This window comes from Sinohyriopsis cumingii, chromosome 18 (assembly GCF_028554795.1).
Source record: "Sinohyriopsis cumingii isolate HCF-2022 chromosome 18, ASM2855479v2, whole genome shotgun sequence".
NCBI classification, from domain to species: Eukaryota; Metazoa; Mollusca; class Bivalvia; order Unionida; family Unionidae; genus Sinohyriopsis; species Sinohyriopsis cumingii.
In genome coordinates, this window is record NC_142978.1 from 65,903,156 (window position 1) to 65,917,298 (window position 14,143).

General features: G+C 36.7%; 1 protein-coding gene across 2 annotated transcripts in view; it reads left to right on the forward strand.

The window, feature by feature from the left end:
• LOC149776820 (AP-1 complex subunit beta-1-like) overlaps nucleotides 1-14,143 on the forward strand; it is a 53,799-nt gene that overhangs the window by 36,535 nt on the left and 3,121 nt on the right. For both annotated transcript variants that reach the window (XM_089941534.1, XM_089941533.1), the window contains exons 17-19: nucleotides 4,029-4,174; nucleotides 5,182-5,311; nucleotides 9,655-9,826. In XM_089941534.1, coding sequence (XP_089797660.1) covers nucleotides 4,029-4,174; nucleotides 5,182-5,311; nucleotides 9,655-9,826 — 448 coding nt within the window. The remainder of the gene's footprint in view (nucleotides 1-4,028; nucleotides 4,175-5,181; nucleotides 5,312-9,654; nucleotides 9,827-14,143) is intronic.

Sequence of the window (14,143 nt, forward strand, 5' to 3'; positions counted from 1 at the left end):
AGAAAATGTTTCTTGATTCAAAAAGATGCATAGCTGCCAACCCTCATGGCATGAATTTCACAACTTTTTTAGCGATTCACATATTCACCCCACATGCAAAAAAATCACAAATTCTGCAATTCTCAGTTATTTTAAATCTTTAATAAAATAACCGATTTCCCATTAAGCGCTAGTTGTGATATCTGCAGTTGCCAAAATGGTCCGGTACTGCTGGTCGCGATATTAGTGGAACTATAGTTGATTGGTACAGTTGGTCCCGATGCAAGCATTTTAGCATATTTTAATCTATATGTACAAGAGTAGTTTTGCAAATGCTTTTGAGAGAAACTGGGGCCTAACTGGAATTTGGCTTCACACATGCACCACAAACACTGATTTGAATTACCATTCGGCATCACATCTTGAAAATGTCGGAATATGCCAAAAATTGGCTGTGCATTCAGCCATCAAACACCGACATACATCATGCTTTTTGCAAGCAGTGAGCCACAAATTTTAGCATTGGGCATGGTGGCAGAGACAATGTGAGGAAGCACATTGGTAGCAAAAAGTACATAGAGGTTGGGAAAATTAAGAACTCGCAGCAGATTTCAGCTCTGGAATATTTTAATCCATCTACGAAAGACCTGCGGCTACCAACACTGAAGCATTGTTTTTGAGTTTTCTTGTTGAACACAATCTACCTTTATCAACTGGAGACCATGCTAAGCATTTGTTCTGATAAATATTCCCGAACTCAAAGATCGCTTCACAAATTCATGTCAAAATTCACTAATTTTTATCCCTATTTTCACTAAGTGCAAGCCTGGAGGGTTGGCAGCTATGAAGATGATAGTGTCACCAAAACCAGATTATCTTTTAGATAACCAGTGTGAGTGTCTAATGTTTTCACTGATCTCATCAAGGTACCTTTAAGCATTGGTGGGCAATTAGAATTTTCGGAGCAGTCTGGATACTTCATAAGTTATTCATAGGCCAGTTGGTTTACCTTTCAGTTTGTCATCCCAGGGTATATGAAGCTGTAGAACATTATGTTTGTAACAAAATTAAAGTTAAGCTATTATGACTGAAAGTTGTTATGTCAGAATGTGTGTGCAAACATAAATATTACTGTGATACATCTGTAATTAAGCCATGGTAAGAACACTGATACTTCAAACGTGATTGGCAGGTACTGTGTCAAGCTAATGTCAAATTCAAACTGTCTCAATCACAAGAGGACACATTAAGGAGAATAATTTATATACAGCAGCAATTGTGAAACATTAAAATGTTGAAAGAGAAATGTAGAGTATTCCGTTAAAACGTGATAAAGTAGGCTTGCAGGAAAATGTGTTTGCAGCAGATGTATAGCTTACTAAAAATGTTGTTTTCAGTAGACTTGGTGCATACCCTTAGACCATGATCTGGAGATTTTTGTAAAACCTTGTACACACAAAATTAAGAAATCTGTTTCCTCTGCCATCAAAACTGCAATTAAAGAGCATCTGTGGCTTAGAAGGTACTTTACAGATGTGTGATTGCATAAACTCTCAGAAAATGCTGATGGAATGGACTTTTTACAGATTCTGTACCATACCGAGGACCAGTTCTGAATGCCACAAGATGTTATCTTGCCTCCATTGTGTCCAGTTATGTGTGACTGGCATTGACCAGAAAATGATCTTTTCAGTTGATGATTACCTTAAACCATATTAATCTCCACTTAACATACATTGATTTTATTGTATATAAGATGCATAATCTTGTACACTGGATGTAGTATTTTGAAATCTGTGGAGTGTTTATCTTTTTTTTACTCTATTATACCTTTGCAAGTTTTATCTTTATTCATTTCACATTTTACTTTTATGACTCCTTTTACACTTTTTGATGGCATTGTTAGCTCTAATTTTATGAGATGGCGTGTTATGTTATCTATCTGTTAGCACATGTTTGTTATCACCATACCTGAACTACTGAGATTTTTCGATACAACTTTATACACATTTGTTATCGCTATACCTAAACTACTGGGAATATTTTGATACAACTTTACACACGTGTTTGTTTTAGAGTTGGTCCTAAATGACAATGGTGCCATGCCACTCAAACATCCAATATGGCTACCACAGGAGACATATTGAGGATCTTGTATATACACCTCCTGAATTTTTCTAGTAACGAAAATGGTGCCAGTCGTATATACAACTACTGTCTTCACAGTTTTGTCACTACTCAGCCAGAATAGGTAATCATTGTGACTGGGGTTTTTAATGTAGGCCTAAGTGATAATGGTGCCAGTCGTATATACAACTACTGTCTTCACAGTCTTGTCACTACTCAGCCGGACTAGATGATCATTGTGACTTGTGGTTTTCTTGTAGTCATAAGTGATAATGGTGCCATTCATATATACAACTACTATCTTCACAGTCATGTCACTACTCAGCCAGAATAGATGATCATTGTGACTGGCTGGGTGGGTTATATAGGCCTAAGTGATAATGGTGCCAGTCGTATATACAACTACTCTTCAAGCCTTGCCATCAGCAACAGTCGCATCCCTACAGCTTAAGACAGAATAAGTTGGGATCCGTTGGAATGGCAAGGTGTATGCCATTATCTCTCCTCCCAGATTTAGAGGCTTGGGCAGAGGACAGCTTTTGGACCTATACCATTTCCTCAAACTGTTCATATTCTGAGCATAAATACAAACAAGGAGCGAGACCTGCAAAATGGTTCTGATAGCCCCCCAACCCACCCTGCCAAGTTCTGGGTGAACGATGTGCTCATTCTAGCAATAGGCACCCATAATCAATACAATAGATTTTGAAGCCATTAGCAGGTATGCACAGTTAACCTTGAAGAGTTTCTGTCTCAGATCTAGTGTCACAGAGATGGGATTTGAAGCAGGTGTGTTTCGAAGTACAGCCTTCTCGCAGGCATGGGTTTAGAGCTTTCACAGGTTTTGCCTTGATCTTTCCTTGGTAAGAAAATTTTGTTTATTTCTCATTACCTGTTTATTGACATTGTGTGTTATGTGACCATTGGTTATGCTGCCATGATGTATGGGGAACAGTTTGTCAGTCATATTGGGGCTGCAGTCATATTTCCTTTTGAGGACCCATGGTACAGGTTGGATGTTCATGCATTTCTGTCTGTCTAACCTACTCTTCTAACATTAATGTGATTTGGAAATGTATTCAGTGGAATAGAACAAAATAATTTTTTTTAGCAAATAATATTTCTTTGAGAATACTAATACGATCAGATTACAGTATAGCACTCACATAAACATCAGTTTTTCAAGCCTTGCAGTCACCCTTAGTGATGTTTCATTAAAGCTTCAACTGGTAAATATTTATTATATATGTTAGCCACCTAGTGGCGATAGGGTTGGATTCAAGAGATGAGAGGATTTATTTCCTAAATGTTAATGCAATCTTGAAGAATTACAATTACTAAAAGATCTGCTTTCTTCAGAATATCTTAGAAGGTTTCAATGTTTTGCATTAAAAAAGAAAAAGAATAAAAAGGACAGTAGAAACCGTCTTTGATTCCTGGAAACTCTTGGCAGTTAGTAGAGCATCCATCTCTGATAGGGACTCTTGTTGTGTTGGTAATGGCACTATATATTCTAGATTGTGGTGATTTGTCATCAAGTTCTGTAGAAACCAAATAAATTAGAACATCAGATTAACCCAACAAGCACCACAATAATTTGATATGTGTAACCTTAATTAATTGATATTTGCAACAATAGTCTAGTATAAATGTGGTAGATAATTTGAAATCTGACAAATGGGATTAGATGATCCTGAGGATTATTCCATATAGATTTTTCTGAAGAGGGGGAATGCACATAATTTGTATGGGAATCATTTTTTCCCAGATTTTGATTCTTTTCAGACTATTGTGTTGGAATTCCTGAAGAAAAGTGGTCTTTCCTTCCCACCATGTAGATTTATATAGCATAGTTTTAGCTTAGTCACCTTTTCTTATTTGCATTTACAGGTTTTAATGCTAGATATCTTTTTATTTTCCAGGTCTGGTTACCAGCTAATAAAGGCAAAGGAATGGAAATTATGGGAACCTTTGCTAGAAAACAGAATCAAATATTTATGGAAATAACATTTACGAACAAAGCAATGCAGAACATGGGAGATTTTGCTATACAGTTTAATAAAAATAGGTAATTATAATGTATCAATATAGAGTTTAAACAACTGGACAAATTGTGAAAATATTTGATTGTGTACATAGAATGTACTTAAAAATATTAAATGTTTGATGCTATGAACAGAGTTTCTTTTTATTAGAGAATCTGAAACCATTTAATGGAAAGTTTACAGTGATTTTTAATCATCATATGTGTAAATCACAGTAATATAATTTTTCTTTCAAACTTAATAATCCCTGAGGTTTTATGATCTGGTAGTATATTTGCAAAAGAAGTCAGTTTATGGAGTAAAATATACTTTTTTGATAATACTTACCTGGTCATAACATAGGCACTCTCTCCCAACTCCTCCATGCAGTTACATCCTTAAGTGCACTTCTGCTTCCCTAGTTCCCTAGTAACCTAATACCAAAGTTTGACACCAATCCCCATAACCTAATACCAAAGTTTGACACCAATCCCCATAACCTAATGCCAAAGTTTGACACCAATCCCCATAACCTAATACCAAAGTTTGACACCAATCCCCATAACCTAATACCAAAGTTTGACACCAATCCCCATAACCTAATACCAAAGTTTGACACCAATCCCCATAACCTAATACCAAAGTTTGACACCAATCCACATAACTTAATACCAAAGTTTGACACCAATCCCCATAACCTAATGCCAAAGTTTGACACCAGTTCCCATAACCAGTGGGGGTCTTACTTGTTCTCAGCAAGCAGATGATGTTTTAGCACTTTCATTGATTAAACAAGCCAAAGACATGGTTGATGTCTTTTTTTTCACATGGAAGGGCTTTGATTTGTGAAGTTGTGGACATACTTCTAATGTATCCTGGTTAGATAAGTGTTAATGAGAAAACATTTTACCCCCAAAATTGGTTTATAGTTGTCCATTTTCATCGTACAGATCAATAGATAATAACTTTTTGCCTTGTCAGTGATTTTATGATAGAGAAGATAAGTGTAATAACAAAGGGATTAAAAAGAAGTACTTGTATTTACTTTCAGCTTTGGTTTGATGCCAGCACAACCACTACACATACGCTCACCACTGCCTCCAAACCAAAGTGGAAGCACATCTCTGCCACTGAGTACCAACGGCCCAGTGCAGAAGATGGATCCCCTGACATCATTACAGGTGAACAGGACATTCTGTATCCCGCTTCTTTCCTTTACATATGTCTTATTTCAAATTAAAAGATTCATTTATTTATCATTATTATTATTATTTTATTATTATTATTATTATTATTATTGTTGTTGTTGTTGTTGTTGTTATTATTTTTATTATTTAAATTTTTTTTACTACTACTGTAGTATCACTCATGGGGTACCAATTTCATGGAGTTTGTTGTTGTCATAAATGACGAATTTCAAGCCCTAAAAAAATAAATAGCCACCAATAGTAAAGAACCGTCTATTATTCTTACTTCTGTCATTCCTCAAGATAAATAAAGCTGTTTGATAAATCAACGTCATTTCTGTAATCTGGTAATATTAGCTTTTATATCTTTCTTTTATTTAACCCTTTAAAAATAGAATTATAATGCATTTTATATTGTTTCAATGCACATCTGTCTACATGGTGTTGGTAGCTTTAATTCACGCTCGCTTTCTTAAATTGACATGGTATGACATGGGTAAGAATAGAGAGGAGAAAAGGCATAAGGTGTTCAAACACTAGTATTACTGGAAGTGAAAGAATGTTAAATGATCCTTTTATATGAAAATTGGATTTAATAGTTATTCAGATTGATTCTTCATGAAACAAAACTTGTCAGAAAGTTTAAATCCTTGTAAAAGCGTATCCCATTTATGCATGCATGTTTAATTCCATTGAACAATATGGCTGTACAATAGAAGAGCTATTGCTTGAAGTACAAACACTATGTATGTACATTAATTAATGCAGAGCATTAAAGCTCACACTGAACTGATTTTTCAACAAAAACCACTGAATCAACATTGTGCCCATCAAGCCTGTTGATACACATATGCAGACCTGCCACTTATCTTCATTTACTTGGGATAATTGTTTAAAAATCTGAAACGCCCAATTTCCAGACTTTTGTGCCCAAAATCCTAATTTTATAAAATGCCAAAACAAAAGTTTTAAAACTGCCTTTTGATTCACGATGGCTGTGCAAAGAAAGCTAAAGTGATGCAGAAATTCCATGACGAATACACTACAGTCATACCATGAAACTCTTATCATTTTTGTTTCATCTTTTATGCTGATATTGAAAGTGTTAATTGTATTAACACTATATATCCGCATAAATGATAAAAATGGAAAATATATAGATTTTCATGGTATAACTGTTGCATACATTTTCATCTTGAGTAAATAGCATAAGACAGTATAGCTGTTAATTCCTTTTTAAATATTTTGTGCATAATGATTTTTTTCTCCAGATCCCCTTTTTTTTCTTTGGCATCTTGATTTTCATTCCAGTCAAAGTGGCAGGTCTGCATATGTATGATTGGTAAATATTACTTAAATTGTTGGAATAAACAAGTCCAACATTCTCAAATTCCTGGATAATTAAGTCAGATATTTCACACATTTTTTGTGCTTACTGTAATTAGCCATTCATGATGAATTGGCTTGATTCATGAAGCCTCAAGCCTAGCAGTTGGGGCCCCGATTGGCCGAGTGGTCCAAAGTGCTCTCCATTACGGATCACTGCCATCTCACCTCTGTCTGCATGGGTTCGAGTCTAGAATTCGGCCAATGTGGGTATGTGAGAAAGCTTGCCAGTAGCTTCTCGTGGGTCGGTGGTTCTTCCCGGGGTTTTCCCGGGTTCTTCCTCCACCATTAATACTGGCCGCCATACATAGCCTATCATGTGCTGAAAATGGCGTTAAACTCAACAACAACAACAAGCCTAGCAGTTGATCTTGGTTTGTGCATGTAGCAGGATCAAAGGAGTGATTCCACTGTATTTCAGTTTAGTTATCATTTTCACACTTTGATGGGCTCTGAACACATCAGATATTCATGTGTTTGGTTCACCTTTTGAACAGTGACTTTATCCAAACCAATGGGGATCTATGTTGTATTTTACTACTCTTAAGCGATTCTGTTAATCCCATGGTCATAAGTAAGTAATTTTTGGGTCAGCTTTATGAACATTGATGTAAGAAAGTGATATTACACATGTACTTTAGGAACCAGTTAGCTTACTGTCAATTCTCTTTGATGTTGAGTGTAAGTGATTGATCTTGACAGGTGCTTTATTTGTGTTCATATAGGTGGTAGTATTGTTTAACTCACTAAAGTGACTACCATTTGTTGTTGCATAGTTTTGTATTTATTTTGCATTCTAAATTGAAAATAAAAGCTATACAAAGATTTGCAAAAAGGGTACTAACAGCTGCCTTGCTTGGTGCTCAACATTAAGAGGTTAGTGTTAGGATTGGTTGGCCAGGTGTCAGGATAATGTGACTGGGTGGGGCATCATGCTAAATGTCTGCGGCCTGATGCCCCAGTGCTAGACATCACTATAAACTGTTACACTGCAGACATTGTAGCGATATGACTGAAAAATTATAAAAAAAGCTACATTAAAATTCCAAATCACGCACACATTTAAAATAAATAACTACACATATGGAAACTTGATAAGCAAAGCAATCAATTTAAGTACCCATGAAAAGTTTTGTCTTTTTTTAACAAAACCACTAAAATTTAGATCCACAAAAATAACTGATACTGATACTACAGCTACTTTTATTATTATTATTATTATTATCAGTGACCAACTCCAGGTTGAAATTATACTCATGATAGAACAAGTACCCAAGTAGAAACACGCAGCCTAATTTGTAGGATTTTGGGAGATATTTAAGATATGGTTTTGATATGGTGTCAGACAGCACCTTAATTGAGCTTATTTGGCTCACATGTAAATACAGTCTATTATCTTTTTAAACAAGATGTTGCCTTGTTTACTTGTTTTAGATTTAATTCACTGGTTCTGGACCACAGATTAATCCTGCAGATTAAATTAATATGGTGGAAAGGGTGGATGCTACAAAATGTATTATCTGTTTGGCACATATATTTTAGTACTGTTGCTAAGGTATGTTGCTTTGAAATAGTAAATAAAATAATTGAATACTTTAGTCAGTGTGCAAGAAAATGTTTTACAAGATCTATGAAGTCATAGCAATTGGTCACAGTGATTTTGTTGTTGCAGTAAACTGTTCTGGTTTTTAATTCTGCTTTTTGTTGTTATACCATTCAGTTGTGATGATAATTTAGTTATTATAAAGTTGCACTTAATAAAATCAAAGTTGGAACCATGTTGTAATGAAGTGTTTGATAAGTGATGGTTATCATTTTTGAAACTGGTCCAAAACTAGGCCTTTATGAATGGTCATATTTGCAATAATGTCATAATGAATTATTAATTATGAATGCTAAATCTCATTTGCCTCATGGCACTCTTTATTGTGGCATGTCTTCTTTCTTATGGAGATCTGTTCTTTTTGCTTTTGTTTTGTATTTAGTGTCCTAAAATTATTAGAATTGAAAATTAAAGATTGGAAAACACCAGATAAGTCCTGTCCAGCTTCAAACAGCTTAGACCCTGATCTGCTGGGGCATTGTGCAATGGTAGATCTGGGTTTATGCAGTTCGCATTTGGATCCAACTTACACACAAGTAGGGGCCCCAAGTGGCTGAGTGGTCTAAAGTGCTTACCGTTAAGGATCACTGCCATCTCACCTCTGTCTGCATGTGTTCGAGTCTTGGGTTCGGCTAATGTGGTTATGTGAGAAAGCTTGCCAGTAGATGCTTGTGGATCGGTGGTTCTTTCGGGGGTTTTCCCGGGTTCTTCTGCCACCATTAATACTGGCCGCCATGTTTAGCCTATCTTGTGCTGAATAATGGCATTAAACAACAAAAGAACTATGCACAGGTATATACAGTAAGGCATAAAACCTATCAAAATTAAAATATTACAGTATTATTGGCATATATGTGTATTAGAGCTCTTTAAGTTCCCTATTTCAGACATTTCAGGTGCCCCAGCTGACTGAGTGGTCTACAGGCAGTCACCTTTTCCAATCACACATATCTCCTCTGTCTGCACAAATTCATGTCTTGGCTTGTCCAAGCTAGCAAGTAGCTTATGGGGTCATTGGTTCAATCCATAATGTCTTTCTCCACCATCATGTACAGCCTGTCATATGCTGAAAAATGGCATTAAAACTATAAAATAAAATAAAAAATTAGAAAAAATTAGAAATTTCACTCGTAAGCAAAGCAGATTTAAATATAGAGACGAACTAAAGCAGAGACAATAGGTGTAATGTATCTTGCACAGAAACACCATGGTGGCTGAAGATTCAAGCCTTTGCCCTTCTGGTTGCAAGTCCTGTATGCAAACATGGAACTGATGATACCATTTTTAATAAGAAAATGGCCCAGCATCATCTCTTGTTAAGAGACAAGTTTGCTTTTGTATTTTTCAGGTTGCTGTGAAGAACAATATTGATGTATTTTACTTGAGCTGTCTTGTCCCCTTGCACGTCATGTTTGTAGAGGATGGGGAAATGGACAAACGGGTATTCCTTGCCACATGGAAAGATATTCCTTCACAGAATGAAGTTCAGTTTACTATTAACAATGTACAACATAATGGAGGTAGGTAATAAGTCTGCTGATTCCATCTTCTGTTCCTTCACAAAATGAAATCCAGTTTGCTATTAAAAGTTTACAATATGGTGGAAAGTGCAGATGCTACAAAATGTATTATCTGTTTGGCACAAACATTGTTGCACTGTTGCTAAGGTATGTTGCTTTGAAATAGTAAGTAAAATAATTTTGTAGCGGAATGATTGCAGCTTCCAGGATTATTGACAGTCTTTGATGGCAAATTTTGATTTCATTGATGTCACTTTTTACCTATTTGTATCATAGCACTATGAGCTCTGTGCAAGACTTGATGTAAATTAACCTGGTTGCAGCTTCTGCCTTTTATTAAGTAATATAAAGAGAAATACTCGTATGGTTTCACTAACTGCAGTAACAGTCTTGTGAAAGAAAATTACAAAGTCAACAAGAAGTTGGTGAGGCCTTGGGGAAATCTTTGTTTATTTACACCTGCCTTAACTCAGCATTGCAGGCTATTGGTCCAATGTGATCTCGGTAATTGTACTATACTGAAGAATTTTGCTCACCAAAATATTAATTTCTAGATATATTTGACAAGGATGATTGCAAAATCTTCAACCTGTGCAGTTTTAGTGAATTTTTGAAATTCTCATTCTCAGATATTATCAGACCTTCCAGCCCTCACGATTTTGGCATGAATGTCAGGACTCAAGGTAGCAATTCATGGATTCACGCCGCATGCAAAAGAATCATGAATTCTTGAATTCTTAATTGGCTTAAACCATGAAGAAAATAAATTTTATCCCTTTAAGTGATAGTCAAAATAGCAGCAGTGGTCACTGATACCCATAAGAGTCCCGTATTGCTAGTTGCGATGTTAGTAGAACTATATCCAGTTGTTATGGGTTGCCCTGAAACAAGCATTGTAAAGGATATAATCTGTGTTTTAGAAGAGAAGTTTTACATATACTTATAAAGAAAATCGGGGCCCAACTGATTTTTGTTTTCAATACATGTACACGTACATAATCGCAGCAACTGTAATTTTGTTTAAACAAAGACCAAATGAAGACAGCCTTTTGAGTGTAGGAATTTTTTAAATATTTAAAGATCAGCATGTATCATAATTTGCTCGAGTTTATATGGTTCCACGCATGTGCCAACCCCACTAATCGTTAATTGTTTGACGTCTCATCTCATGGATTATTACCATTTCGTAATTAAGCTACACGACAGTTTTATGTTTTCACCTCCACGGAAAAGATATGCATTCCACAAAAAATGAAATATAGATTGGAGTACACCAAAAATTGGCCTTAACATTCAGCCATCAGACGTCAATGTACATTATGCTTTTCGTACAGTAGTATGCCGCAAATTTTAGAATAGGTAATATGCACAGAGGCTCATTGTTGCTGATAATTTATCTGTCGTATATAGTACATGTATGACAAATTGTAGGCAACGATACAAGCCCCAGTGGGCATGTGCAGAACAATGTGAAAAAGCACTCAGCCTGCAAAAAGCACACAGATATTGGAAAAATGAAAAGCAGATTTCAGCTCTGGAGTAGTTTAAGCCACCTACTCAAATCCTGCAAGCTACAAATGCTGAAAGTGGACGAGTGGTCTAAAGTGTTCTCCGTTATGGATCACTGCCATCTCACCTGTCTGCGTGGTTTTGAGTTTCGGGCTCGGCTGATGTGGGTATGTGAGAAAGCTTGCCAGTAGCTGCTTGTGGGTTGGTGGTTCTTTCCAGGGTTTTCAAGGTTCTTTGTCCACCATTTGTACTGGCCACCATGTATAGCCTATCTTGTGCTTAAAAATGGCATTAAACCCAATAACAACAGCAACAGCAAATGTTGAAGCATTGTTTGAGTTTTCTTGTTGAACACAACCTGCCTTTCTCAGTTGACATCAACAGTGACAGTGAAAGAGTATTTCCTATTGTAAGGAAAATAAGACAGACAAACTTTAGTGCCTTCTTAGGTGCTGAAATTTGCAACAAATTTAGTCACCAAGATTAAACAACAGGCAAGAAGTCTGAACTGTTTTGAAAACAAATTTACCATAGCCAAATTGAGGAAGTTCAAGTCTGCCACAGCATTATGACAAATAGTGTGAAGTTTGTGTATTTTGTAAATTTGGCTACAAAAAATTTGTACATTTAATTAGTGTAAAAAATGTTTTATTTTTGTTTTGGGATTTTCGTATAATGCAGTACTGGCCATCAAAGTGGATGGAGCTAGTGTCATGGTATAATTTTACACTGTTTTGACAATACACAAATTTTTATCCCTCTTTTCACTAATTGCAAGTCTGGATGGTTCGCAGCTCTGTATTGTCTATACTGTATTGTTTTATAGACAACCTGTGACAAGGTACTTTTTCTATGTACTGACCCTTACTCAGTAATAGATACTAAACTAATGATAGCACAAGATAATGTAGACCCACCTAATACCCTTTTTTAATGATTTTGGGGTGCTTAGATTTAATGACCATTACTTTTCGGATGGATATCAAACTAAAGATAGTACAAGGAAATGTAGACCAACCTTTAAACCTTTTTTTAATGACTTTGGAGTGCTTTTTAAGCCATGTAAAAACTTAAATTGCTAGAAATTAAAATACTCTTAACATTTCACAAGAAATCATCTTGAAAGAGATTTGAGAAGTGCTGTTTGATTATTGGCCAAGTTTTAGTGCAACTAATTTCATTTGATAAACAGGAATAGGCTACCTTGGAGTGTATAATATTTATCTGACCAGTGGTGCAATATGTGCATTATTATTGTGTATTTCGGGCCCATTGTAAAACTATTATGTTATGTTATAACCACCACACCAAAAAACATGCCACATGTTCCAAGGTTATCATACTTGTTAAAGATGACATCATAGAGTTGGAACAGATATCAAATTTCCTATTCAGATATTCATTGAATGTAGAATTTAAATATTTGCTGATGTTAAAAAAGAACTATACAATCCATCTCTTTTCATTCTTTTATTTTGTCCATTTTTGGTATTAATTGACATCCCCACACTCACTAAGCTGCATTATTCAAAATACAGTCAGTAAAGTCAGGCATCTAAATCAATTAAATCACATATTATGGGTCTTGAATAAATTGTATTTTGTGATTATGAAATTTTCAAATGAATATAGGCGTAATTTTCCTTCTTTACCATCAAACTGAGTCTCAAGAGGTGTGTCGTCAGCAGAGAGTATCTCCCTGATGAGCACCATCAGTGGACAAGCCAAAGACATAGGACAGGAGCAGGGAGAAGATCCCAAAAAGGGTCAGCGCCAGCACACAGCCCTGCTTTATGCTGCTGTTCATGGGGAAGGAGTCTGAGAAGGATCCATCATACAGGACTGTTCCCTTCATATTGGCATGGAAAGAGATTATCATGTTGCAAAGACCTTGCTTTTTGCTCTTTTCTTGGAGTTGACGGAGGGAAAAGATATGTCTGTTGTCGACCTGCATGCTCTTGTGACCCATGCAAAGGATGCCCTCCAGAGACTGGGAGACCGTTTTGCTGATGCCTGCAAGCAGTTCCGGCTCACCATCAGCCTGAAAAAAAACATCAGTACGCAAGATGCCATCACTGAACCATCAAAATTGATGGTTTATCCCAGGAAGCAGTCAGCAACTTTACATACTTGGGGTCAACCATCAGCAACACTCTGACACTCAATGTGGAGCTGGACAGAAGGCTTGGAAAGGCAAACACTATCATGGCCTGACTAACAAAGATGGTGTGGGAAAACAACACGCTGACAGGGCACATCAAGATCCAAGTCTACCAGGCCTGCGCTTTCAGCATCCTCCTATATGGAAGTGAGACCTAGAGCACCTACATGAGGCAAGAGTGCTGGCTCAACTCATTCTATATACAGTGCCTGAAACACATCCAGAAAATCAGCTGGCAAGACCGCGCCTCATACAGCGAGATCCTGCAGCATGCACAAATGCACAGCATGTACTCCCTGCTGAACAAACGCCGCCTTGAATAGCTGGGACACATCCAATGCATGGAGGATAGAAGGCTGCCAAAGGACCTCCTATATGGACAGCTGGCCGTTGGCACCAGAAGAGTTGGCCGCCCCTCACTCCATTTCAAGGATCTGTAGAAGAGGGACATGAAGGCATGCAACATTTCACCCGACGGCTGGAAAGTGCACGCCGAGGACTGTGGCACAGTCCACAAGGGCACAGCAGTCGCTGACATGAGGAGAGGCCAGCTGGCAGCAGAGAAACGTGACAGAAAGAAGAGTGTGGCAGCAACTCAGACTTCCCAATATGTCTGCACCAACTGCAATAGGAACTGTCACTCATGC